Raw genomic sequence first — 26,503 nt, 5'->3', positions numbered from 1 at the left:
ACATGTGCTGTAGTGACTAATACTGAGGGAACTCAGAGACTGGTGCCGGCATGGGTCCTCTGTGTGCTCTGGGCCCACTTTTTCTTTCTCTATACTTTGTCACTTTGTCTCATTTCTTTTCTCAAGTCTCTCATTCCACCTAACAAGAAGTGCCCAAAGGTGTGGAGGGGCAGGCCACCCCTTCATCTGGTGCCCAAAGTGGGTGCTTTTCTCTAAGGTGAAGGTACGCTCGAGCGTGGTCATTGAGGACAAGTCGATGAGAGACTCCCGAGTACGTTAACAGTCAGCCTTGCAGTAAGCTTGTGCACTTGGAAGAACCTAGGGTAACAATGGTGCAAACTAAAAGTAAATATACCTCTTATCTTAGCTTTATTAAAACTCTCTTAAAAATTAAAGTCTCTACCAAAAATCTAATACGCTATTCCAAACAATAGAACAGTTTTGCCCATGGTTTCCGGAACAGGGAACTTTAGATCTAAAAGACTGGGAAAAAATTGGCAAAGAATTAAAACAAGCAAGAAGGGAAGGTAAAATCATCCCACTTATAGTATGGAATGATTGGGTCATTATTAAAGTAGCTTTAGAACTGTTTCAAACAGAGGAAGATAGCGTTTCAGTTTCTTATGTCCCTGAAAGCTGTGCAGTAGATTGTCAAAAAGAGGCAGGGATAGAATCCCAGAAAAGAACAGAAAGTTCACATTATAAATGTGTAGCAGAGCCGGTAACGGCTCGGTCAATGCAAAATGTTGATGATAATCAATTACAGGAGGTGATATATCCTGAAATGTTAAAGTTAGAAGAAAAAGGTCCAGAATTAGCAGAGCCATCAGAGTCCAAACCACAATGGCCAACTCCTCTTACAGCAGCTCAGATGCCTGTAACTTTACAACCTCAAATGCAGGTTAAACAAGTACAAACTCCAAAAGAAGATCAAATAGAAAAAGATAGAGTCTCTGTCATGGCAATGCCAATCCAAATACAGTGTCCACACTATCAGCCAGTAGAAAATAAGACCCAGCCACCAGTAGCCTATCAATACTGGCCACCAGCCGAACTTCAGTATCGGCTGCCCCCAGAAAATCCGTATGGACAGCCAGGAATGTTTCCAGCGCCACAGGGCAGGGCGCTATAGCCTCAGCCGCCCACCATGAGACTTAATCCTACAGCACCGCCTAGTGGATAGGGTAGTGCATTACATAAAATTATTTGATGAGGCAAGAAAACCAAGGAGATATTGAAGCGTGGCAATGTCCCAGTAATATTAGAATCAAGACCACCTGGAGCAGGGGCCCAAGAGAGAGAGCCTCTCATAGCTGAAGCCAGATATGAGTCCTTTTCTATAAAAATGCTAAAAGAAATGAAAGAGGGAGTAGAACAGTATGGACCCCACTCTCCTTATGTGAGAACATTATTAGATTCCATTGCTCATGGACATAGACTCATTCCTTATGATTGGGAGATTCTGACAAAATCATCACTCTCACCTTCTTAATTTTTACAATTTAAGACTTGGTGGATTGATGGGGCACAAGAACAGGTCCGAAGAGATAGGACTGCCAATCCTCCAATTAACATAGATGTAGATCAAGTATTAGGAACAGGTCAGAATTGGAGCACTGCTAGTCAACAAGTAATAATGCCAAATGAGGCCATTGAGCAAATTAGGGCTATCCGCCTTAGGGCCTGGGAGAAAATCCAAGACCCAGAAACCGCCTGCCCCTCCTTCAATACAATAAGACAAGGCTCTAAAGAGCCTTACCCTGATTTTGTAGCAAGGCTTCAAGATGCTGCTCAAAACTCAGTATCAATCGGCTCAAAGGGCAGAGTTGGTTGCAGTCATTACAGTGTTACAAGGTTTTAATCAACCTGTTAATATTGTATCAGATTCTGTATATGTAGTACAGGCTACAAGGGATGTTGAGACAGCTCTAATTAAATACAGCATGGATGATCAGTTAAACCAGCTGTTCAATTTATTACAACAAACTGTAAGAAAAAGGAATTTCCCATTTTATATTACTCATATTCGAGCATACACTAATTTACCAGGACCTTTAACTAAAGCAAATGAACAAGCTGACTTACTGGTATCCTCTGCATTCATAAAAGCACAAGAACTTCATGCTTTGACTCATGTAAATGCAGCAGGGTTAAAAAAAAATATTTGATGTCACATGGAAACAGGCAAAAGATATTGTACAACACTGCACCCAGTGTCCAGTACTACACCTGCCCACTCAAGAGGCAGGAGTTAATCCCAGAGGTCTGTGTCCTAACGCATTATGGCAAATGGATGTTACACATGTACCTTCATTTGGAAAATTATCATATGTTCATGTAACAGTTGATACTTATTCACATTTCATATGGGCAACATGCCAGACAGGAGACAGTACTTCCCATGTTAAAAAAAACATTCATTATTTTGTTTTGCTGTAATGGGAGTTTCAAAAAAAATTAAAACTGACAATGGACCAGGATATTATATTAAAGCTTTCCAAAAATTCTTAAATTAGTGGAAAATTACACATACAACAGGAATTCCTTCTAATTCCCAAGGACAGGCCATAGTTGAAAGAACTAATAGAACACTCAAAACTCAGTTAATTAAACAAAAAGAAGGGGGAGACAGTAAGGAATGTACCACTCCTCAGATGCAACTTAATCTAGCACTCTATACTTTAAATTTTTTAAACATTTATAGAAATCAGACTACTACTTCTGCTGAACAACATCTTACTGGCAAAAAGAACAGCCCACATGAAAGAAAACTGATTTGGTGGAAAGACAACAAAAATAAGACATGGGAAATAGGGAAGGTGATAACCTGGGTAAGAGGTTTTGCTTATATTTCACCAGGAGAAAATCAGTTTGAATACCCACTAAACATTTGAAGTTCTACAATGAACCCATCGGAGATGGCAAGAGAAGTGCCTCCATGGAGACGGAAACACCATAATCGAGCACCACTGACTCACAAGATGAACAAGGTGGTGATATCAGAAGAAAAGACGTGCAGGAAGTCAGGGACCCTGAACGAAGGGACTGGTTGAAGCCACGGCAGAAAAACATAAAATGTGAAGATTTCAAGGACACTTATTAGTTCCCCAAATTAATGCTTTTATAATTTCCTATGTCTGTCTTTAATCTCTTAATCCCATCATCTTCTTTGTAAACTGAGGAGGATGTATGTGACCTCAGGACCCTGTGATGATTGTGTTAACTGCACAAATCGTTTGTAGAGCATGTGTGTTTGAACAATATGAAATCTGGGCATCTTGAAAAAAGAACAGGATAACAGCGATATTCAGAGAACAAGGGAGGTAACCTTGAACTGGCCGCCGGTGAGCTGGACAGAACAGAGCCATATTTCTCCTCTTTTTAAAAGCAAATAGGAGAAATAACATTGAATTCTTTTTTTTAGCAAGGAACATCCCTGAGAAAGAGAATGCGCTCTGAGGGTAGGCCTATAAATGACCCCCTCAAGGCGTGCTGTCTTTTAAGGTCGAAGCCGAAGGGATGAAATAAGCCCCAGTCTCCTGTAGCGCTCCCAGGCTTATTAGGATGAGAAAATTCCCACCTAATAAAGTTTGGTCAGACAGGTTGCCTGCTCTCAAACCCTGTTTCCTGATAAGATGTTATCAATGACAATGCAATTTTAATTTTAATTTTAACACCATCCTGTGGTCAGTGATCTCATCCTGCCTCCACTTGTTATTACTTTGTGAAGTATGTGATCTCTGTGTTGGTACCAGAAACTGAGGCAACTGCAGGAGGTGCTGATGGCCTTGCAAATCTTAACTCTGTCACTTCGGTTAAAACCATCTGAAGTATGACTATTGTAAATTTCATATTAATCCTTGTATGCCTGTTCTGTCTGCTGTTAGTCTGCAGGTATACCCAACAGTTCCAAAGAGACAGCGACCATGGAGAACGAGCCATGATGACAATGGTGGTTTTGTTGAAAAGAAAAGGGGGAAATGAAGGGAAAAGAAAGAGAGATCAGACTGTTACTGTGTCTATACAGAAAGAAGTAGACATAAGAGACGCCATTTTGTTCTGTATTTGAGATGTGTTAATCTGTGACCCTACCCCCAACCTTGTCCTTGCAAGAGACATGTGCTGTGGTGACTCAAGGTTTAACGGATTTTGGGCTGTGCTGGGTGTGCTTTGTTAAACAAGTGCCCGAAGGCAGTATGCTTGTGAAAAGTCATCACCATTCTCTTAATCTCAAGTACCCAGGTCGCAGGGACCTCTACCTACGAAAGCTACGTATTGTTCAAGGCTTCTCCTCATGTGATAGTCTGAAATATGGCCTCGTGGGAAGGGAAAGACCTGATCGTCCCCCAGCCTGACACCCGTGAAGGGTCTGTGCTGAGGAGGTCTAGTATAAGAGGAAAGAAGGCCTCTTGGCAGTTGAGATAGAGAAAAGCATGTGTCTGCTGCCCGTCCCTGGGCAATGGAACTTCTCGGTGTAAAACCCGATTGTATGTTCTATTTACTGAGAAAGGAGAAAACCGCCTTAGGGCTGAAAGTGCTGCTCTTTATGCACTAAAAAGGTTTATGGAGATGTTTGCATATGCATATCAAGGCACAGCACTTTTCCTTAAACTTATTCACGTCACAGAGATCTTTATTTATACGTCTTACTGCTGACCTTCTCTCTACCATGATCCTATTATCCTGTCACTTCCCTTTTTCTAAGAAGGTAAAGATAACGATCAATAAATACGGAAGGAATTCAGAGACCGGTGCCTGCATGGGTCCTCTGTATGCTGAGCGCTGGTCCCCTGGGCCCACTTTTTCTTTCTCTATACTTTGTCTCTGTGTCTCATTTCTTTTCCTCAAGTCTCTCCTTTCACTTAACAAGAAACGCCCACAGGTGTGGAGGGGCAGGTCACCCCTTCAGTATGGCCACTTCGCAACCAAAACACCTGAATGAACGTGGTCAACAAGTATAGCTAAATTGAACAATTTTTTGTAGAAAGTATCTGTAGCCAGGAAAAAGAATACTAAGATTTTTTAAAATACAAGAATGATTCATTATGAGGACCTATTCTGATTAACAGGAATGTGACTTAAAATTTCAATCGGATTTGAATAAACACATTTTAAAAACTGAGGTTTTTCTGTGTTCAAAATAGTGGATGCATTTGAAAGACCAGCACACTCTATTAGAGTCACCTTTTTTTTTTTTTTTTTTAATTTTTTGCGACAGGGTCTCCCTCTGTCACCCAGGCTGGAGGGCAGTGGCAGCGACCTCAGCTCACTGCAACCTCCACCTCCTGGGCTCAAGCAATTCTCCTGCCTCAGCCTCCCAAGTAGCTGGGATTACAGGCACCCGCCATCATGCCCGGCTAACTTTTGTATTTTTTTTTTTTGAGACGGAGTCTCGCTCTGTGGCCCAGGCTGGAGTGCAGTGGCCGGATCTCAGCTCACTGCAAGCTCTGCCTCCCGGGTTCACGCCATTCTCTCGCCTCAGCCTCCGAGTAGCTGGGACTACAGGCGCCCACCACCACGCCCGGCTAGTTTTTTGTATTTTTAGTAGAGACGGGGTTTCACCGTCTTAGCCAGGATGGTCTTGATCTCCTGACCTCGTGATCCACCTGCCTCGGCCTCCCAAAGTGCTGGGATTACAGGCTTGAGCCACTGCGCCCAGCCCAACTTTTGTATTTTTAACAGACACGGGGTTTCACCACATTGGCCAGGCTTGTCTTGAACTGCTGACCTCAAGTGATCCACCCGCCTTGGTCTCCCAAAGTGCTGGGATTACAGGCGTGAGCCACCGCACCCGGCCTAGAGCCAACTTTTTAAACTCTAAAAGATAAGTGATGTCCTGTCCAATTGTTTTTGTCTGGTAAGACCCAAACAACCACCATATTTAGGTTACTTGAGGATCAAATTTTAAAATCAATCTTGAGAAGGAAGAATTCACCAAGAAATTTGACTTTTAATCATGAGAGAAACATGTACTGTACACACCCTTCCTATCACTGCAGAATCCTAACAGAATTCGGCATTACCAGCTTCCTTTAGAAAGAAAATGACAGAGAAAGAACTATAGAAAATGACCTATATGAGGCTGGTTGTGGTGGTTCACGCCTATAATCCTAGCACTTTGGGAGGCTGAGGTGGGCAGACTGCTTGAGCCCAGGAGTTCAAGACCAGCACGGGGAACATGGCGAAACCTCATCTCTACAAAAAAATACAAAAACTTGGCCAGGCATGATGGTACATGCCTGTAGTCCCTGCTATCTGGGAGGCTGAGTCCCTGTAGTCCCTGCTATCTGACTGAGCCTGGGAGGTCAAGGTTTGAGTGCTCTGTCATGGTGCCACTGCATTGGGAGACAGAGCAAGATCCTGACCAAAAAATAGTAATAGTAATAAAAAAAAAATAGAAAATGGCTTATACGAAAGCTTTACAATGTAATGCTTGTTGTGAACTCAAAGTTAGTATGGTGGTTAACCGCTATTCATAGAAGCAACACCTTAGGACTTTACGATAAGTCAAATGAACTTAACTCTGGCTTCATGAGACTTTTTTTTTTCCTTTTTTTTTTTATTTTTGAGACAGGGTCTCACATTGATGACTAGGCTGGAGTGCAGTGGCGCAATCACAGCTCACTGGAGTCTTGACCTCCTGGGCTCAAGCAATCCTCCCACCTCAGCCTCCCAAGTGGCTGGGACTACAGAACAAGCCACCACAGCCAGCTAATTTTTGTATTTGTTATGGAGATGGGGTTTTGCCAGCCAGCCTTGGCCTCCCAAAGTGCTGAGATTACAGGCGTGAGCCACCACACCTGGCCCATGTGACATTTAAAATGTTTCATTTTATTAAAAAATAGAATTAATTGAAAAGGTATTCAGCCTGCTTGTGTCTTTGGTATTTATTTTGTTTCAAAAGATATGTGGTTTGATAAAACTTAGATCATTTATCTATTCCTTACTTGTATTTGAACAAAATCCAATTTTTTAGTTGTAGCATATACTAAAAGTCTCTTCCTTCAAAGTCCAAGCACACACAACTAATCACAGGCAAAAATTCATCTAATTAAATTATATAACAGAGAAAACGATGACAGAATAGTAAGTTCCATGAATTTTGAATTTACTTGGCAAGGCACAGTGTAAAACTAAGATTTTTGTTATTCATCCTACAAATGATATGCAGTAAAATTTATTAATTTTCTTCTCGTCTCCCCTAATGTTAATGATTCTATATTTTATATTGTTACATCCACGACTCTTAAACCAGAAACCAAATAACTAAAGGGCTTGTTTTAATTTTAACAATATAGATGAAAACTTATCGAAGACACTATTTTTATTAGCATTCTATCAAACTACATAAGCACTAGCAATAATCTACCTTCACATAAAAAAGGTAAAAATATAAAAGCTATAATTTATATTCTTGCTTTATCATTCAGAAGAGAGACTGGAAAACTATATCAATTTCCAGAAGTGAAACAGGATCCTCAGGAATGGTAAAGCAGACAAAAGATGCAAACCTTGAACAATCCTACATCGAAGATAATGATTCCCATAAACCACATGTGAAATAAATCAAAGTATTTCTGAGTCTAGGTAATAAATACATTATTGGAAATGAGGAGGGGATGATTACTAGTTTAAAATATACTATTTCAATTACTGATTTTTCTGGTTAAAAAGCTGAGCTTAGATTATGTTCCTGATAAAATTGCAGCCAAATAAACACTGCACACACACCTCCACATACTTTTCACATAGTAATCCACTAAAGAATCTACATAGAAAATTTCTTATGTAGCCAGAAGTAACATACTACAAGGGCTACAAGGTTGAGAAACATTTCCTCCCCATACCTCTCCTGTGTTTGGATTGGAGCAGAGAATCTTAGCATCTTTTCCACAGCTCAGTAACAATTCAGGATCCGCCATGCTCCAAGCAATTGCCAAAATCCCCCTATAAAAAACATATAGGAATAAGGAAATTTTTAATCTTAAGAAAACCAAATCTCAATTATTTCTGCCTAGGCTTTGGAGATTCACACATTGTTAACAGAAATACAATTAAATGCAAGAGTTTCAACACCGGGCACGTCGGCTCACAACTGTAATCCCAGCTACTCAGGAGACTGAAGCAGGAGAATCACTTGAACCTGGGAGGTGGAGGTTGCAGTGAGCTGAGATCGTGCCACTGCACTTCAGCCTGGGCAACAGAGTGAGTGAGACTCCATCTCAAAAATAAGATAAAATAAAAAAAGAAAAACAAACCAAAAAAGAAATAAAAATAAAATAAATGCAATATTTTCAGAGGCAACTTAGTAACGTATATGCTATCTGATCATTACAAAGACATAGATGTTCAATATAGTACAGTGTATGATAGCGAAAAAGTGAAAACAAATGCCCAAGAGACTATTTCACAATAAATTACAGACCACCTTTCAATGAGAAAATATGTAGATAAAAATTATTCTGTACACTTTGGGAGGCCAAGGCAGGAGGACTGTTTGAGGCCAGGAGTTCAAAACCAACCTGGGCAATATAACGACACTCCGTCTCTACCAAAAAATTTGAAAATTAGTCAGTTATGGTGGCATGTGCCTGTAGTTCCAGGCATACTCATGAAGCTGAGGCAGGAGGATTACTTGAGCCCAGAGGCTCATGGCTACAGTGAGCTATGGTGGCTCTATCCTGGGCAAATCAGCAAGACCCCATCTAAAAAGTATACTTATCATTTTGTGAAAATCAACTTCTTACCTCATTATAAAGTATTCAGGATTAACGAAAAAAGTTATCTAACTATATGCACACATTATCCCAATTGTATAAAAATTATATTGGGATTATACATGCATACACACACACACACAAGTAACTTAGGTACGGTGAAATGTTTTACCTATGGAAGGGCATGAAATCTAACTGCAGTAAGTCCTTACTTAATTCAGAAACTGTGACTTTAAGCAAAACAATGGATAACAAAACCAATTTTAGCATTGACTCAAAACTGATATAAACATTAAGTACCTATGGTAGCCAGGCACAGTGGCTCATGCCTGTAATCCCACCACTTTGGGAGGCAAAGGTGGGCGGATCACTTGAGGTCAGAAGTTCGAGACCAGCCTGGCCAACATGGTGAAACCCCATATCTACTAAAACTATAAAAATCAGCTGAGCGTAGTGGTGCATGCATGTAATCCCAGCTACTCAGGAGGCTCAGGCAGGAGAATCATTTGAATTTGGGAGGCAGAGGTTGCAGTGAACCGAGATCTTGCCACTGCACTCCAGCCTTAGTGACACAGCAAAACTCTGTCTAAAAAAAAAAAAGTTCCTATGTCCTATGGTATATTTCTGGTCACAAAAACATCACCAACATGTTCAGAAAATAAACAAATCAAGTTCTTTGGAACAGCAGCATGATACCTGGCATGGTTTTCCAGGACACGAAGTGGAGAGGAAGCAAATCGAAGATCCCACATCTGGATCACTGGTAACCGGTCATCCTCGGAGGCAAGGACCATCTGAGTAGCAATATCAGGATGCCATGCCAACCCAGAACAATGCATCTGCAGATTGTTAAGGTTCACATTTTATGAATCATATTACTTTATGAAAAACCAAACTAAAACGAGAAACATGCCTTTATTGAAACAAATAGTAAAAAAACATCAGCTTTGGCTTATTTTATTTATGATTTATTGTCAGGCAGGCTGGAGTGCAGTAGCGCCATCTCAGCTCACTGCAAACTCCACCTCACCCAGGTTCAAGTGATCCTCCTGCCTCAGTCTCCCAAGTAGCTGGGATTACAGGTGCAAGTCACCATGCCAGCAAATTTTTGTATTTTTAGTGGTTATGAGGTTTTACCATGTTGGCCAGGCTGGTCTCGAACTCCTGACCTCAAATGATCCACCTACCTCGGCCTCCCAAAGTGCTGGGATTAGAGGCATGAGCCACCGCGCCTGGCCTTAGTTTATTTTAAAAAACAATACAAAACAAAATGTAAAACTACCAAATTTTATTGAAGTCTTAAACAGTAGTCTTAAAAGTAAGATATTTGAATATTTTCTCAATTCATGCAGCTATTTGATACACACAAAACCATTCTGAGTCAGAATAACTGTATACCAAAAATGAGTTTTACTATCAAAACTATAAATATAAAGAAAACATTTCATTTTATTTATTTATTTTTTTGAGATGGAGTCTCACTCTGTCACCCAGGCTGGAGTGCAGTGTGGCACGATCTCAGCTCACTGCCACCTCCACCTCCAACGTTCAAGTTATTCTCCTGCTTCAGCTTCCCCAGTAGCTGGAGTACAGGCACATACCACCATGCCTGGCTAATTTTTTGTATTTTAGTAGAGAAGGGGTTTCACCCTGTTGCCCAGGCTGGTCTTGAACTCCTGAGCTCAGGCAATTCGCCCACCTCGGCCTCCCAAAGTGCTAGGATTGAGCCACTGCGCCCGGCCAGTAGAGAAAACATTTTATACACATTTAAAATACTTTCAGAAAAATGGGAAAAAAAAAAAAAAAAAAAAGATAAAAGATTAACACATACAGGCTGGGCGTGGTGGCTCACGCCTGTAATTCTAGCACTTTGGGAGGCTGAGGCAGGCGGATCACCAGGTCAGGAGTTTGAGACCAGTCTGGACAACATGGTGAAACACCATCTCTACTAAAAATACAAAAATTTGCCAGGTATGGTGGCGGACTCCTGTAATCCCAGCTACTTGGGAGGCTGTGGCAGGAGAATTGCCTGAACCCAGGAGGCGGAGGTTGGAGTGCCAAGATTGCGCCACTGCACTCCAGACTGGGAGACAGAGTGAGACTCCATCTCAAAAAAAAAAAACCCTTAAAGAAAAAAGAAAAAAGATTAAGACACACATAAGACACAAAAAAACCCCACATTTTTCCTCTATTTTATCAGAAAACTCAAGGCAAAATATCTTAAGCAAAAACTACCATTTAAATTTTCATATGGAATAAACTAACATTATTAGGAACTATCTGCAAGTTCAGATTCTATTAAATGTTCCACAAAATGACTAAAATGCTTCTGGTATGGTTTATTCCATTGACACTTTCGTTTTAAAACTCCTGATTCATTTGAAAACAATACTCTGAAGAAGTGTTCTCCCAAATAGTTTTTTGTTGTTATTGTTGTTTTTAAATTACATATGTATACTCTGACTTTTTGCAAACTTATTTTAGAAAATGTCAAACCATGCAATGTACTCATAAACAAAAAAAAGGCTCCAAATGATATCTAATTATTTTATAGCACCTAATGACATAAAAAAATTAAGATACCTATAAGGTTCAGAATTTAATGTGCTCTATGGGAAGTGCTGGAAATATATTAGCTCATTTTAGCAGTACCTAATCAGAGGAAGAGATTAGGCCAAGAAGTCAAATATTACAAGTTCACAGTGATGAAGTTCCCAGCAAGAAAAATGTTTACATTCTAAGAAAAGCTAAAGATGAATTAAAAAGTTGCTGCAATGGCCAGGCACAGAGGCTCAGGCCTGTAATTCCACCACTTTGGGAGGCCGAGGCAGGCAGATCATGAGGTCAGGAGTTCGAGAGCAGCCAGATCAACATGGTGAAACCCTGTCTCTACTAAAAATACAAAAATTAGCCAGGCGTGATTGCGCGTGCCTGTAATCCCAGCTACTTGGGAGGCTGGGGCAGGTGAATTGCTTGAATGCGGGAGGCAGTGAGCCGAGACTGCGCCACTGCACTCCAGCCTGGGCGACAGAGAGAGACTCCGTCTCAAGAAAAAAAAGAAAAAAAGGTTGCTGCAATGTTTTAAAACAGCTAGCAAAGTAAAACAACCAGTATACCATGGAATAAGTTCCTTGATTAACCAATCTCTCTTCATCATTAATAATATCCAACATATTTATTGGATATGATTTTCCAATTTCCATAAAATCATAAAAATTTTATGATTTTCCCTTAGAGGAAAAAAAACAAACATTCATTCTAACATGACTGATTAACGAAAAAACAGGATTTGACTTCACAGAAATTTGATTTGTTGTCAACTCTGACAAACAACACAGGAATACCTACAGCAGAAATACAACATGTTCATCACAAGTCAATCACATACTTACTCTGTTACTATGGTCACTGACTTTGATGATTGGTTCATTTTTTCTAAGATCCCATACAGTGGCCCGGCCACTGGGACTGGCTGAGGCTAAAATATGCTGAACTTGTCTGTTCCATGCAATGCAGCTGATATCTTCTGGCGGCTACAAGGAATAAACAGTTAATAAAAACTGTTTCTCTGTTATAATCAAATTTAACTGTAAAATTGGATCCTTCATTCTGAAAAGTATATTACTTAAAAATCTGATCCATTTATCCCACAAATTTGCTTTATAGTCCTATATCTCTACATTCTCAACACGTACAATTATACGATTTAAAGTGCAGGTACATGCCATTTCAAGTGTATTATCTTGTTTAATAATATCTCATTCAACAAGAATTTTATTGAATTCCTGCTATAAACCAAGTACTGTTTACTTTGCAACTGCTGCAAGGTAGATCATGGACCACGAAGTAGGTGTTGGTGACTATGACAGAAAACTAGGCAGGGCAAAATTACAGCCTAGACCATTAGCAAAATACCTTTATAAATGCTAGTACATATGCTATCATTATGCTACCTCTCACATTGCCAGAATGTTAGAGCCAGTTACAATGGCTCCTCAATTGGATAGCCTACACAACATAAAGAAGAACAGAAGACTGTTCTTATCAAACTTACTAGAAATACACAGGCAAAGGGCTTGAGGTATTTATTTTAAACCTTGCCTTCCATGGTCTTGCCTAAGTGTGTTTTAAGAAGGTTGGTTGTTGCTAAAACACAGAGCAGCTATCACACAAAGAACGAAAATAATTATACTAGATCTAAAACAATTATTAAGGATCTTTGTTCATTTTGTTTACTACTGTATGCCTAGTACAATGACCAGTGTCTACCAGGTGGGAGATACTAAATAAATATCTGCTCTTGAAGGACTTACTCATACTTTGAAGAAACATATTTATTAATAATTTACTGAAGAAAAATCAGTAACATCTAAACAACGATTTTAAACATATATGTTTTGTGTGAGAAGCCTTAAAAGTGAAGTAAGTGGGCTTAGAAGAACTACTTTTGGCTTTTTTTATTACAATGATCAAAATCAGTATAAAAATACCTGTGTTTTGGCTCCTGGCGTCATTGGGGTTGCAAAATTATTTAGATCCCATATGTAGATTTCAGATTCATTAGCACCAGAAGCTACCAGATTAGTCTGTAAGAAGAAAACATAACTAAATAGCATTTATGCATAATTAAGAAAATTCAGAATAACTCAGTTCAGAGTTAGATACTAGATGTAGCATACACAATTTTTCTATTTAATTTAAAAAGTGAAAAACATACGCATGCATTTCTAAATTATGCATAAATTCTTTCAAAATTTAAAGTTTTCTAGAAAAACATAAAATTCTACTTAACAAAGACAAAAGATGTCTACTGAGAACAAACTAATTTTAATGCAAGATATTATTTTAAAAATGATATGGATAAATTCTTTTTTTTTTTTTTTTTTTTTGAGATGGAGTTCTGCTCTTGTTGCCCAGGCTGGAGTGCAATGGCGCAATCTCAGCTCATTGCAACCTCTGCCTCCCGGGTTCAAGCGATTCTCCTGCCTCAACCTCCCAAGTAGCTAGGATTACAGGCATGCGCCACTACTCCCAGTTAATTCTGTATTTTTAGTAAAGACGGGGTTTCTCCATGTTGGTCAGGCTGGTCTCGAACTCCTGACCTCAGGTGATCTGCCTGCCTTGGCCTCCCAAAGTGCTGGGATTACAGGTGTGAGCCACCAAGCCTGGCCGGATAAATTCTTAATCAGTCTTGCAACCACGTGAGGATTACTGTTTATATCTTTGCATCTCTGGAAGGAGATTTAATTTACAAGATTAAAAAGGTAATCAATTATTGCTTTCATAAAAAGCTGAATCCTAAAACTGTGGTATCTTTCTCAGTATACTTCAAAGTCAGCTTCCAGAGCTGAATCAATATAGCCCTAGTAAAATCTCTTGTCATAATTCTTCTCATATTTCTAGTTCATATACACTCAATCTTGTTCCAGGTGGCAATATTTCTAGGTTTTCTCTGGTACAAACCTTACGGGTCAAAAAGAACCTGAAATTGTAATACAAAGTATAGGAGGACAATGGGCTTCATATACTGACCTTCATCCACTACTATTTACTTTTACAAATTATTCTCTTATCAGCTGGCATATAACTAAAAAAAGAGAAATTCTATGGTAGTAGCTACCTATAACACAAAATACTTTATTAAAAATCATCAGCTGCTTCATACAATTAACAAAGGAGTTAGCTAAACAGCAGATACCACAAACTATAGAAATGAAGGCCGGGCACAGTGGCTCATGCCTGTAGTCACAGCACTTTGGGAGGCCAAGGCAGAAAGACCACTTGAGCCCAGGAGTTCAGGACCAGCCTGACCAACACAGAAAAACACTGTCTCTACAAAAATTAGCCTGGTGTTATGGCTCATGCTTGTAGTCCCAGTTACTTGGGTGGCTGAGACAGGAGACTTGCTTGAATCCAGGAGGTCAAGACTGCAGTAAGCCATGAGCCACTGCAGTCCAGCCTGGGAGGGAGCAAGACCCTGTTTCAAAAAACATAAAACAACAACAAAAAAGAAATAAACAAGTTGGGTTTCTGTATTGCTATACCCTAAGGATCTATTTATAATATAAGAAAAGGAACTATTTAAAATTTTCTTAATACTCATTTTTGGTTGTTATAATCTAGTATCCTATTAACTCAAGGTCTTTTTTTTTTTTTTTTTTTCCCCCAGACAGGGTCTCTGTGTGTCAGCCAGGCTGGAGTGCAGTGGTGCGATCATAGCTCACTGCAGCATAGACCTCCCGGGCTAAAGCCATCCACACGAGTAGCTGAGACTATAGGCGTATGCCACCATGTTCTGCTAATTGTTTGCATTTTCTGCAGTGACACGGTTTCACCATCCTGTGCAGGCTAAGATCTTTATTAAGCTGTGCATTTATATAATTAACACCCAGTAAAGTTTATGAAGGCAGCAGTACAAAGAATCTTAATTGACTATTTGTTAATTGCATTATATTTAATTTTTCTTTTTTTCAGTTTTGCTCTTGTCACCCAGGCTGGAGTGTAACGGCACGATCTCAACTCACTGCAATCTCTGCCTCCCTGGTTCAAGCAATTCTCCTGCCTCAGCCTCCAGAGTAGCTGGGATTACAGGCGCCTGCCACCATGCCCAGCTAATTTTTGTATTTTTAGTAGAGACGGGGTTTCACCATGTTGACCAGGCTGGTCTCGAACTCCTGACCTTGTGATCTGCCTGCCTCGGCCTCTCAAAGTGCTGGGATTACACAGGCGTAAGCCACCATGCCCAGCCATTACATTTAATTTCTAATCATTTCATAGAGTATTAATCTCTGTCATAAACACAAAATTTCTCAATTAATAAAACAGTGAATTAACCTGGACATCACAGCACCAGCCTAATGCTGAACTAGCATGAACTTTTAAAAGGCAAGGTTTCCAACCTATGGGGCTCTTAATGTTTATAAAGTGTCTATTCGAATGGCATGACATCTTCAGACTTAATTAAACCTATCAGCCAGCCGGGCACCGTGGCCCACATCTGTAATCCCAGCACTTTGGGAGGCCAAAGCAGGTGGATCACAAGGTCAAGAGACCATTCTGGCCAACATGGTGAAACCCTGTCCCTACTAAAAGTACAAAAATTAGCTGGGCGTGGTGGCACGCACCTGTAGTCCCAGCTACTCAGGAGGCTGAGGCAGGAGAATCACTTGAACCCAGGGGGCGGAGGCTGCAGTGAGCCGAGATCACGCCACTGCACTCCAGCCTAGTGACAGAGCGAGACTCCATCTCAAAAAAAAAAAAACCTATCAGTCTGATCCTTTTCATGGAGGTAGTATTTTTAACCCTGATCTCAATTCTGAACCCACCATTCTTTAAACAAACACTTGTCAACCTGTATAGCCACACAGTTTTTCAACTTTCAGTTCCAAAACTGAGGCATAGTAGATTCATATACTGATATCAAAAGAGCAGCACACAGTCTAAGAATTATGAATGAATGTCAAAGTCTTACCTGGAAAATGTTCACATCCAAGGCTCTCACTGGGCCAGTATGCTTGTCATTCTGGGCAATCACAACTTCCTTGTCTCCAGCTATAATTTTAGAAGGATCATAGAGAATAATATTTCCATTTTCACCACCTGCAATCAGAACTCCAGAGACATCTCCTTTGGAATCCATTTTATAAGGCCCCCAAATCAACTTGTGGTATCTACAGGAGAAAATGAATAAAATAACTCATTCTTAAAGTCAAATAAATGTAGACAAAAAATTGAAATTATACATTTAATTTTTAATGTTTTCATAAACAGTCCAAATATATTACTTCCCCACCACTCCTGGTAACTATGTATGACTTTGGTGTAATAGTATTTCATTTTTTATTTATACTCATATTTGCATATTTGATTTTATAATCGTTAAAGAGTAAAAACTCTTATAAGGTAGTGTAACAAAATATACTTGAGTTGTGTGTCAAAAAATATGAGCTTAAGAATGATTTTACCGGGCCGGGCGCGGTGGCTCAAGCCTGTAATCCCAGCACTTTGGGAGGCCGAGACGGGCGGATCACAAGGTCAGGCGATCGAGACCATCCTGGCTAACATGGTGAAACCCCGTCTCTACTAAAAAATACAAAAAAGTAGCCGGGCGAGGTGGCGGGCGCCTGTAGTCCCAGCTACTCGGGAGGCTGAGGCAGGAGAATGGCGTAAACCCAGGAGGCGGAGCTTGCAGTGAGCTGAGATCCGGCCACTGCACTCCAGCCTGGGCGACAGAGCGAGACTCCGTCTCAAAAAAAGAATGATTTTACCATTTAGAAACGGTGAGACCCTAAGTTTTAATCTTCTTAAATTGCCTCTGGTTCACTGTAAAATAGAGCTAATCAATCACTTCCCTTGAAAAGTAAAAACGCTGTTCATTTGACTATAGAAGCGTCTCATGCTTTGACCTTTGTCTGAAAAAAAAAAAACAAGAGTCACTAACAAGTGGTCTGTTAAATAGTAAAGGTGTTAAAGGAGTCATGTGAAATTTTCTAAGAAAAAGAATGTATTCTAACAGTAGAAAAACGACATCAAGATTATATTATGACAAGTACTCCTACTATTGGAGAATAAAATATATGATCCAGAATGGAGATGAAATATGAAGGCAGAAAGGTATATGATGATACAAATGGTAGTAAGCAGAAAAACTACTAGACAAAAGGTATCTGGGGTTCCCATCCCACTGTGACAGCTCTGAAGAATATGAGCAGTCCCGTGAAACTGCATGATTTGAGCTGTATTCTGTCAGCTAAAGAGCAATCTCTTTAAACCCTGCTAAGATACTGAGGCAATAAAGATTATTTTATTACTCAAACGAAGACATCCTTTCTCTGCATTACAATAGGGCATAAGTACTTGAAAGTATGATCCAAATACCTAGTTATCTAGTGTATTAGAAATCATGTCAACAAAACTATGAAATATATTTCTAAATATTGTAACATAAGAAAATAAAAATAAGCTACCATTCAGAGATAATCACTACTAATACTTATTATGACTACTTCTTTCCTAGTACATCTACCTTTTTGCAAACAGGCACAATAAAGGAGAAAGAAAAACGAACTCTATACAAAATTAGCCGGGTGTGGTGGCACATGCCTGTAATCCCAGCTACTCAAGAGGCTGAGGCAGGAGAATCGCTAGAACCCAGGAGGCAGAGGTTGCAGTGAGCCAAGATTGCACCACTGCACTCCAGCCTGGGCAACAAGAGTGAAACTCCATCCCCCAAAAGAAAAAGAAAAAAAAACCACACACATACACACACAAAACCCAGAAAAAAATGCTAGAAACTACAGCCTCTCCTTCCCACCTTACATATAACAGCAATAAAAAAGTCAACGGAACATACTGGCCAGGCGTGGTTCTGCATGCCTATAATCCCAGCACTCTGGGAGGCTGAGATGGGTGGACTGCTTGAGGTCAGGAGTTCAAGACTAGCCCGGCCAACATAGCAAAACCCTGTCACTACTAAAGATACAAGATTAGCTGGGCGGGGTTGTGCGCACCTGTAATCCCAGCTCTTTGAGAGGCTAAGGCACAAGAATTGCTTGAGGAAGCAAGCAAGTGGAGGTTGCAGTGAGCCGAGATCATGCCACTGCACTCCAGCCTGAGCTACAAAGTGAGATTCTGTCTCAAAAAAGCAAAGGAAAAAAAAAGTCAATAGGACATATAAACACTACTTTTACTTCCATAAAAATACACTCACATTAGGAATCAAAACAATATATAATTAAATAATCACATGAATTTAAAGCTGAACCTCATACCTGTGAGAAGAGGAGAATGTGGCACAAGATTTCATGTCCAAGGATGGATCCGAAAGGTCTAATTCAAATATCTCAAGGGAAGCATTGGTACTAAATGTTGCATCCAATTGCTGAGCAGATGTTCCTATAGAAAATATATTTATGGTAACTATACACACAAAAATGAGACTCAGAGAAACCTTACAAAACCAAAGTTAAAAGCATGTTTTTCAATTCTCTTGCTCATGAATGCTGCACATATACCACTGAGCAGACGCTTAAATCACTATAGCAATGAGATTCTGGCACAGGGCTAGGAGAAGATGTTTATAAAAGTGGGTAGTGCAAATAATTTTTTAAGCCTGTAGATATTTAAAAATCTCTGTAAAAATGGTCCCACGATTGGGGATGGGCGCGGTGGCTCACGCCTGTAATCCCAGCACTTTGGAGGCCGAGGCAGGCGGATCACGAGGTCAGGAGATCAAGACCATCCTGGCTAACACGGTGAAACCCCACCTGTACTAAAAAATTAGCCAGGTGTGGTGGCGGCCGCCTGTAGTCTCAGTTACTCGGGAGGCTGAGGCAGCAGAATGGCATGAACCAGGGAGGTAAAGCTTGCAGTGAGCAGAGATCATGCCATTGCACTCCAGCCTGGGTGAAAGAGCAAGACTCCATCTCAAAAAAAAAAAAAAAGTCCTGTGATTTACTATATCTGCTTATAGACATACATGATATAACTAATTCTTTTTATATAAAAATGCTAACATCAAAATTGCTCTTCGTTCATTCAAACTGATATTAATTGTGTTTTTTTTTTTTTTACATGCCATCTATTGTGCTTAATACTGGAGGAATAAAGATAATATAATTCCTGTGAAGGAAACTATTTTAGATGTAACACATCATGATCAAAATAGTATGGGAACGCACAGGAAGAACACTGAACTTGGCTGAGAGAATGTCGGTAACTTGCCAGGGAGAGAGAGGTTTTCCAGAGAAGATAAAGATTAACCTGAATAAGCTAGACGCAGAAGAGAGGAAATTAGGTAACTCATACTATCTTCTCTCCTTTGAACTTACCTGTTGCTAGGTAAATGGGGTGATTCTGGGCAGGGCTCCATGCCTGCATGGCTGTACGATCTACTTCCTTTAACTTCATCCTGCTAAAAAGAATATTTTACAAAGAAATAGATTTGAATGATTTGAATGTCTAACACAGAACACAGATATCTTACACAGAAACATACTGAACAAACCACTACAACATTAGTAATGCCCAAATGCAAATAAATCAACTTGGTTTAGGTGTCATTTGTTGGAAATATTAAATAGAAAGAAGACAAACTTGAGGCTGGGCGCGGTGGCTCATGCCTGTAATCCTAGCACTTTGGGAGGCCGAGGCGGGCAGATCAGGAGATCGAGACCATCCAGGCTAACATGGTGAAACCCTGTCTCTACTTAAAATACAAAAAATCAGCCAGTCGTGGTGGTGGGCACCTATAGTCCCAGCTACTCGGGAGGCTGAGGCAGGAGAATGGCATGACCTGGGAGGTGAAGCTTGCAGTGAGCTGAGATTGTGCCACTGCACGCCAACCTGAGCGAGACAGCGAGACTCCACTTCAAAAAAAAAAAAAAGAAGACAAACTTGATAAACTACTTTGAGACAAATACTGGTCTATTCTGTCTACAGATTATAGTTCTTCAGTTGAATCGGTCTAGAAAAATAGCCCACAAAAATAATGAGGTGGTACCTGAAGAATTAACTTTGCTACACTGTGTTTATCCAACAAGGATGGGTGACAAAACATTATGGGTAAGAGCAGCCAAAAAATAAACAAGGTACAACTTCCTGGAGTAGGATTACTCAATGATAAGAGCAGTTTAAAAAATTAATTCAAAATTAAAACAGAGAGAATACAGTAAGCCCACAGATTTTAAAGATAAAGTAGAAATTATTAGAAAACTGGTCACTTCAAGGTATAATCCCATATACCACTTGTTTACGTATTTTCTGTCATTAAAGTTACTTTGATGGGGTCAGGTGTGGTGGCTCATGCTTGCAATCCCAGCACTTTGGGAGGACGAGGCAGTTGGATCACTTGAGGCCAGGAGTTCGAGACCAGGCTGGCCAAAAGGGCAAAACCCCGTCTCTATTAAAAATATAAGAAAATCAGCCAAGTGTGGTGATGCATGCCTGTAATCCCAGCTATCTGGGAGGCTGAGGCAGAAGAATCACTTGAACCCAGATGGTGAAGGTTACATTGAGCCGAGATTATGCCACTGTACTCCAGCCTGGGTGACAGAGCGAGACTTGGTCTCAAAAAAAAAGTTACTTTGATGGAAAAATTAGAAAGGTATAGTATTATGCATTTTTTAAAGATCTTTGTTATTTTTACATAAATACATTGAAATGGCACAGTACTCCACTGTAAGATGTACCATAATTACCTAGTCAAATACCAACAAACACCTAAGCTGTTTGTAGCTATTTTTATAAAAAATGCTGAAATAAATGGTCATCTGCACATGTTATTTCGTTAAAAACAAGGGACAGCTATAACTTTCCAGAAGTAAAATTGCTAAGTTAAAAGGTTAATGCAATTTTAATTTTGATGAATATTACCAAGTTGTCCTCTATGGCAATTGTGCCTTTTCATACTACCAAGAGTAATATACGATTACTTCTTGCCCTGCAGCCTTACCATAGTATACTGTCACACTTTTAGATTTTTTGCAACATTAAAAAAGGAAAGGCCAGGTGCAGTGGCTCAGCCCTGTAATGCCAGCACTTTGGGAGGCCGAAGCAGGCCGATTGCTTGAGCCCAGGAGTTCAAGACCAGCTTGGAAAACATGGTGAAATCCCACCTCTACAAAAAATACAAAAATTAGCCGGGCATGGTGATGCACGCCTGTTCAGCTACTCAGAAGTTTGAAGAGGAAGGATCATTTGAGCCCGGAAAGTTGAGGCTGCAGTGAGCCGTGATCGCGTCACTGCAATCCAGCCTGGGCGACAGAGAGAGACCATGACTCAAAAAAAAAAAGAAAAGAAAAACAAAAAGAAAAATGTTAGCTCTGTATAGTAATATTATAAATAATGTATAACATCTTTTTTTACATGAGTATGGGTCAACCGTATTTCCTTTTCTGTCATCTCTTCTGTCTAGTCATGTATCATTTGACCATTTTTCTTTTCTCTTTTTTTTTTGAGACGGAGTTTCTTTCTGTCATCCAGGCTGGAGCACAGTGGCGTGATCTCGCCTCACTGCAACCTCCGCCTCCAGGGTTCGAGCGATTCTGGTGTCTCAGCCTCCCAAGTAGCTGGGATTACAGGCACACATCACCACATCAGGCTAATTTTTTTGTATTTTTAGTAGAGATGGGGTTTCACCATGTTGGCCAGGCTGGTCTCGAACTTCTGACCTCAGGTGATCCACCTTCCTTGGCCTCCCAGAGTGCTGGGATTACAGGGGTGAGCCACTACAGCTGGCCATCATTTGACAATTTTTCTATTAAGTTGATAGACTATCTTTTTACTTTGCTTTTTTTTAAAAAAAAAACTCTTTACCTTTCATAGGATTTTGATTAAAAAAATATATATACGCTTTATCTTTTAGATTTACGTTCCTAGAAAAGTTGAGCACAAAGTACAAAAAAATGCTATACAGTTCCCAACCACATAACCTTTCTTACCATCAACATCGCACATCATAAAGGTCTATTTGTTTCAATCCATGAACTAACATGAGCACATCATTATCACTGAAACTCCACAATTTATATGAGGGCTCACTCTAGGTGTTGTACATTCTATGGGTTTTGACAAACATATGACAACATGTATCTGTCATTATAGTATCACACAGAGTAGTTCCCTTGTCCTAAAATCCCTTGTGCCTGTTAATTCCTACTTTCCTATCAAAGGAACCTATATAGTAAATGTTTGTGAATTATTCTTGGGACCTAAAAAGAAGGGGTGTTCTCTGTTTTCAGGACCTAGAGCTCAATATATATTAATTAAATCCTCTTTATTGATTTGTTTAGATATCCTATATCCTTATTTTTTTGTCCACTTGATCTACCTTGGACCAAAACAGTAAATTAAGTCTCTTACTGCTAATATATTTATGTTTATTTCTCATGGTATCTCCTGAAACTTTTGCTTTACAAAAATTACTTTGTTATTTAATACAGTTATTTGGTGCACAATCATAATGTTCAAATTCACTGTCAAATGTACACTTTAGCTTTATGAATATCCTTCTTTATCTGAAATAATGACTTTTGGTCTGAATTCCATCTTTTGTTTGCTTTTATATGTATACTTTTGCCCTTCAGAACTATGTCGTCATTAGCTATACGGCAACAAACAAACAAAAAAACAAAAAACCAACAGATTTTATTGGTGATCTAATTTGAAAATCTTTTCAGTAGGTTAGCTAAGGACATTTAAAATGTATTGACATGACAGACATGGTTGGTCTTAGTTTTGTCATATTTTACTTTGGTTTAATATCTTTGGGTAATAATTTTTAAAAAGTCTTTCATCTTTTTTTGTGCAATTAGCATTTTTCTGATAATTAGGATGATGTATATTTTCATTATAATGTGTTTGATTTTATCTTTTTAACTGTAATTTTAAATATTTTACTTAACACCATTAATCCTCTATTTCTTTACACAGAAACAATAACTCTCTACTATGAGCACTTATGAAATTAGCTTGTATAATCTTACTGCCTCTCCACACAACACAGTTACAATCAATAGCATTATCTTTCTCAGTGTTTACCTTTGAACTGCTTATACTTCTACTAACTGATTTGTCAGCTTTAAATGATGTCCTCTGACTCATAACCATTACAGATGTGGCAATTCACAAACTTATTCTACTTCCAATTTCTTTCCTCTTCTCTTTTTATTAGTCGTATAACCAAGTCCTATATTATTGGACATTTAATATTTACATTTTATTCTTTCTTCCTCATTCTCACTTTTGTTCCAGTCTCAGTCCTGCAGTTAAAAAGGATACTCAATGCTATCCAACAGGACTTTTTTGCCAGTTTCCTTACTTAGCTCCAGAGTCTATCCTCTAACATTTTCCTTAAAATTGCCTTAAACATATGCCCCGAGTCTTGTATCTGCAAATTGTTTATATTTGAAGGAGATTTTATAGAGGAAAAAATTAAGACCCGGAAAGTTAGACAATCTGTACATGCTAGCAAGGGGGCAAGGGGCTAGAGCCAAGATCAGAACTCGCAAGTTTAGCTCCAGAGTCCAAGTTCTTATTACTTCCAACAAGTTCAGGTATTCAATTTTTATATTATAGAGGAAATACTAACATTTAGGAGAAACAGTAACAAAGAAACCAGCATGCATGATGAAATTGAAGAAATGCATTTTAGAAATTGTGTTAGGTTAGGGCAAAGTGAGATTAGGAGGCAGGATGTATCACATAGCTAAAAGCATGGTCTCTGGAATTAATCCTCAATTTGACTACTGGCTCTGCCACTTATTAGCTATGATACTTTGGACACATTATTTAATCTCCCTGAGCCCCAGTTTCTACATTCGTAAAACAGGGAAAAGAGTGACAACCTCATGGGATGTTGTGAGGTTCCAATGAGATCATATGTTTTATAATAGGGAACCAAACAAAGTGCTTAGCACATGGGTTAGTGCTTTTGATAGGCTTGCTATTTTTAAAGATTACTGCTATCATGAGATTAAACAAGAAAACTTCAGGGTTATTTGGGGGGAAAAAATTCCAACTTTCTAAGATATAAAAAAGGCATTTATTTTCTTAACATGAATTTCCTCTTCTTCCTCTTTGCCAACTGTCTCATCTAATCTTCAGTAATAAATTCAAGTTCCAGTTCCTCCATGAAAACTGCCCTGATGATTCAATCCACATTGATCTAAATACTTACCACAAGTTTATATTTGTCAGTACTACAATTTAAGCATTTTATAGTAATATCATTCTATTTTAATAAACATTTGGTAACATTCTACTGGCACATATTGTTGACATATTTTCCGATTACTTTTTAACCAGTTGCCTTATGTGCTATCTTATCTCATCAACTAGACAAATAATGTCTTTTTTCAAAACTTTTACCTCTTTTTAGACTCAAAATTGCTTAACACACTAGGAGATATGCAGAAAGTTCCGATTTATTTTAAAAGTTTATATTTAGGGGAAAACAAGTAGACTAATGAACTAGAACGACCAGTTTCAGATAAAACATTTACTCTTAAATTCTTAACTCTTTAAAGGATCATTTACTTTTTAAAAAAGGAGAACGTATTGTTAAGGGGGAAAAGGTTATAAGATGACTTCAGAATAATTTCTAAAAGTGAAATCAAAATAGCTGTCTTATAAAAAAAAGGAATACAATAATAGTACTTCCAAGAGCTAAAGTACAAGGACTACCTAATTCATTAATGCTTGGTTAATGTGTAACATTGAGAAAGAAAGAGACACATTTATACGAACATAAAATGGTTAAATGGGAATTCAAAGCATTTACTAAAGTTTATTTCTTAGCCTTAGTACTCAGTGTTCCGCGAGAAGCAGTTCTGCTTATTAACCTGTACTGAATATAAGGTTTCAATACCATCTATTAAAAAAAAAAAAAAGAATCACTATACTACAATGGCCTAGAACTATATTATATGCCCTGAATCTAACTAAATAAGAGTACCATAATCAATCTACTTATTGCAATCATTCTCAAAATTACTAAGAATGCCATGAAAATATAGTTACATCTGGATATGAATATTTCCTTGTCTTAGAAATAATCATTCAGTTGTAAATGATTTTCTTAAAAATATGAAAAGTCTTTTTTTTTTTTGAGATGGAGTCTCACTCTGTCACCAAAGCTGGAGTGCAATGGCATGAAATTGGCTCACTGTAAACTCCGCCTCCCGGGTAGCTGGGATTATAGGCACACACCACCACCCCCAGCTAATTTACATATTTTTTAGTAGAGACAGAGTTGGTCAGGCTGGTCTCAAACTTCTGACCTCGTGATCAGCGCACCTCGGCCTCCCAAAGTGCTGAGATTACAGGAGTGAGCCACCACACCTTGCTAAAAATGTATTTTTAAAAATGCATTTTAATTTTTTTTTTTTTTTTTTTTTTTTTACAGAGACAGGTTCTCACTATGTTGGCCAGGTTGGTCTTGAACTCTTGGCCTCAAGCAATCATCCTTCCTTAGCCTCCCAAAGTTGTAGGATTAGGGGCATGAGCCATCGTGTTCAAAAACAGGAAAAGGTTTTAGAGTAAACCATACATACTTCCCAAGCAAGACTTACTTTAAAAGCCGTGTGTAATGTTTTTTCAATAGTAAACGTGATTACAATTCATACTATGAATACCTGTTTCACTCAATACTATTTTAAACAGAACATAATCACTACAAAAATATAAAAAGAAGGCCGGGCGCAGTGGCTCACGCCTGTAATCTCAGCACTTTGGGAGGCAGAGGCAGGAGGATCACCTGAGGTCAGGAATTCGAGACCAGCCTGACCAAAGCGGCGAAACCCTGTCTCTACTAAAAATACAAAAAATTAGCTGGGCTTGGTGGCAGGCGTCTGTAATCCCAGCTACTCCGGAGGCTGAGGCAGGAACCATGAACCTTCAAAAATACATCTATTGGCCTGGCGCAGTGGCTCATGCCTATAATCCCAGCACTTTGGGAGGCCGAGGTGGGCGGATCACTTGAGGCCAGAAGTTCGGGACCAGCCTGGCCAACATCGCGAAACCCCATCTCTACTGAAAAATACAAAAATTAGCTGGGCGTGGTGGTGCGCACCTGTAATCCCAGCTACTCAGGAGAATGAGGCAGAATAATCACTTGAGGCCGGGCGCGGTGGCTCAAGCCTGTAATCCCAGTACTTTGGGAGGCCGAGACAGGCGGATCACGAGGTCAGGAGATCGAGACCATCCTGGCTAACACAGTGAAACCCCGTCTCTACTAAAAATGCAAAAAACTAGTCCGGCGAGGTGGCGGGCGCCTGTAGTCCCAGCTA

General features: G+C 39.3%; 1 protein-coding gene across 23 annotated transcripts in view; it reads right to left on the bottom strand.

The window, feature by feature from the left end:
• SEC31A (SEC31 homolog A, COPII coat complex component) overlaps positions 1–26,503 on the bottom strand; it is a 75,565-nt gene that overhangs the window by 46,015 nt on the left and 3,047 nt on the right. For 18 of the 23 annotated variants that reach the window (XR_002733685.1, XM_023222446.1, XM_023222452.1 and 15 more), the window contains exons 2-8: positions 19,547–19,629; positions 18,488–18,611; positions 16,189–16,387; positions 13,208–13,303; positions 12,110–12,250; positions 9,414–9,556; positions 7,848–7,947 (exon numbers count right to left, since the gene is read on the bottom strand). Coding sequence is in view for 22 of the 23 variants with exons in the window: in XM_023222446.1 (XP_023078214.1) it covers positions 7,848–7,947; positions 9,414–9,556; positions 12,110–12,250; positions 13,208–13,303; positions 16,189–16,387; positions 18,488–18,611; positions 19,547–19,625 (882 nt within the window). In the remaining variant the exon portion in view is untranslated. The remainder of the gene's footprint in view (positions 1–7,847; positions 7,948–9,413; positions 9,557–12,109; positions 12,251–13,207; positions 13,304–16,188; positions 16,388–18,487; positions 18,612–19,546; positions 19,630–26,503) is intronic. The other 5 variants (XM_023222436.1, XM_023222447.1, XM_023222455.1 and 2 more) reach the window with 2 other exon arrangements.

This window comes from Piliocolobus tephrosceles, chromosome 3, assembly GCF_002776525.5.
Source record: "Piliocolobus tephrosceles isolate RC106 chromosome 3, ASM277652v3, whole genome shotgun sequence".
In the NCBI taxonomy this organism is placed as follows: Eukaryota; Metazoa; Chordata; class Mammalia; order Primates; family Cercopithecidae; genus Piliocolobus; species Piliocolobus tephrosceles.
The sequence above is the reverse complement of the archived record's forward strand: the minus strand, read 5'-3'. Positions and strand labels throughout refer to the sequence as shown.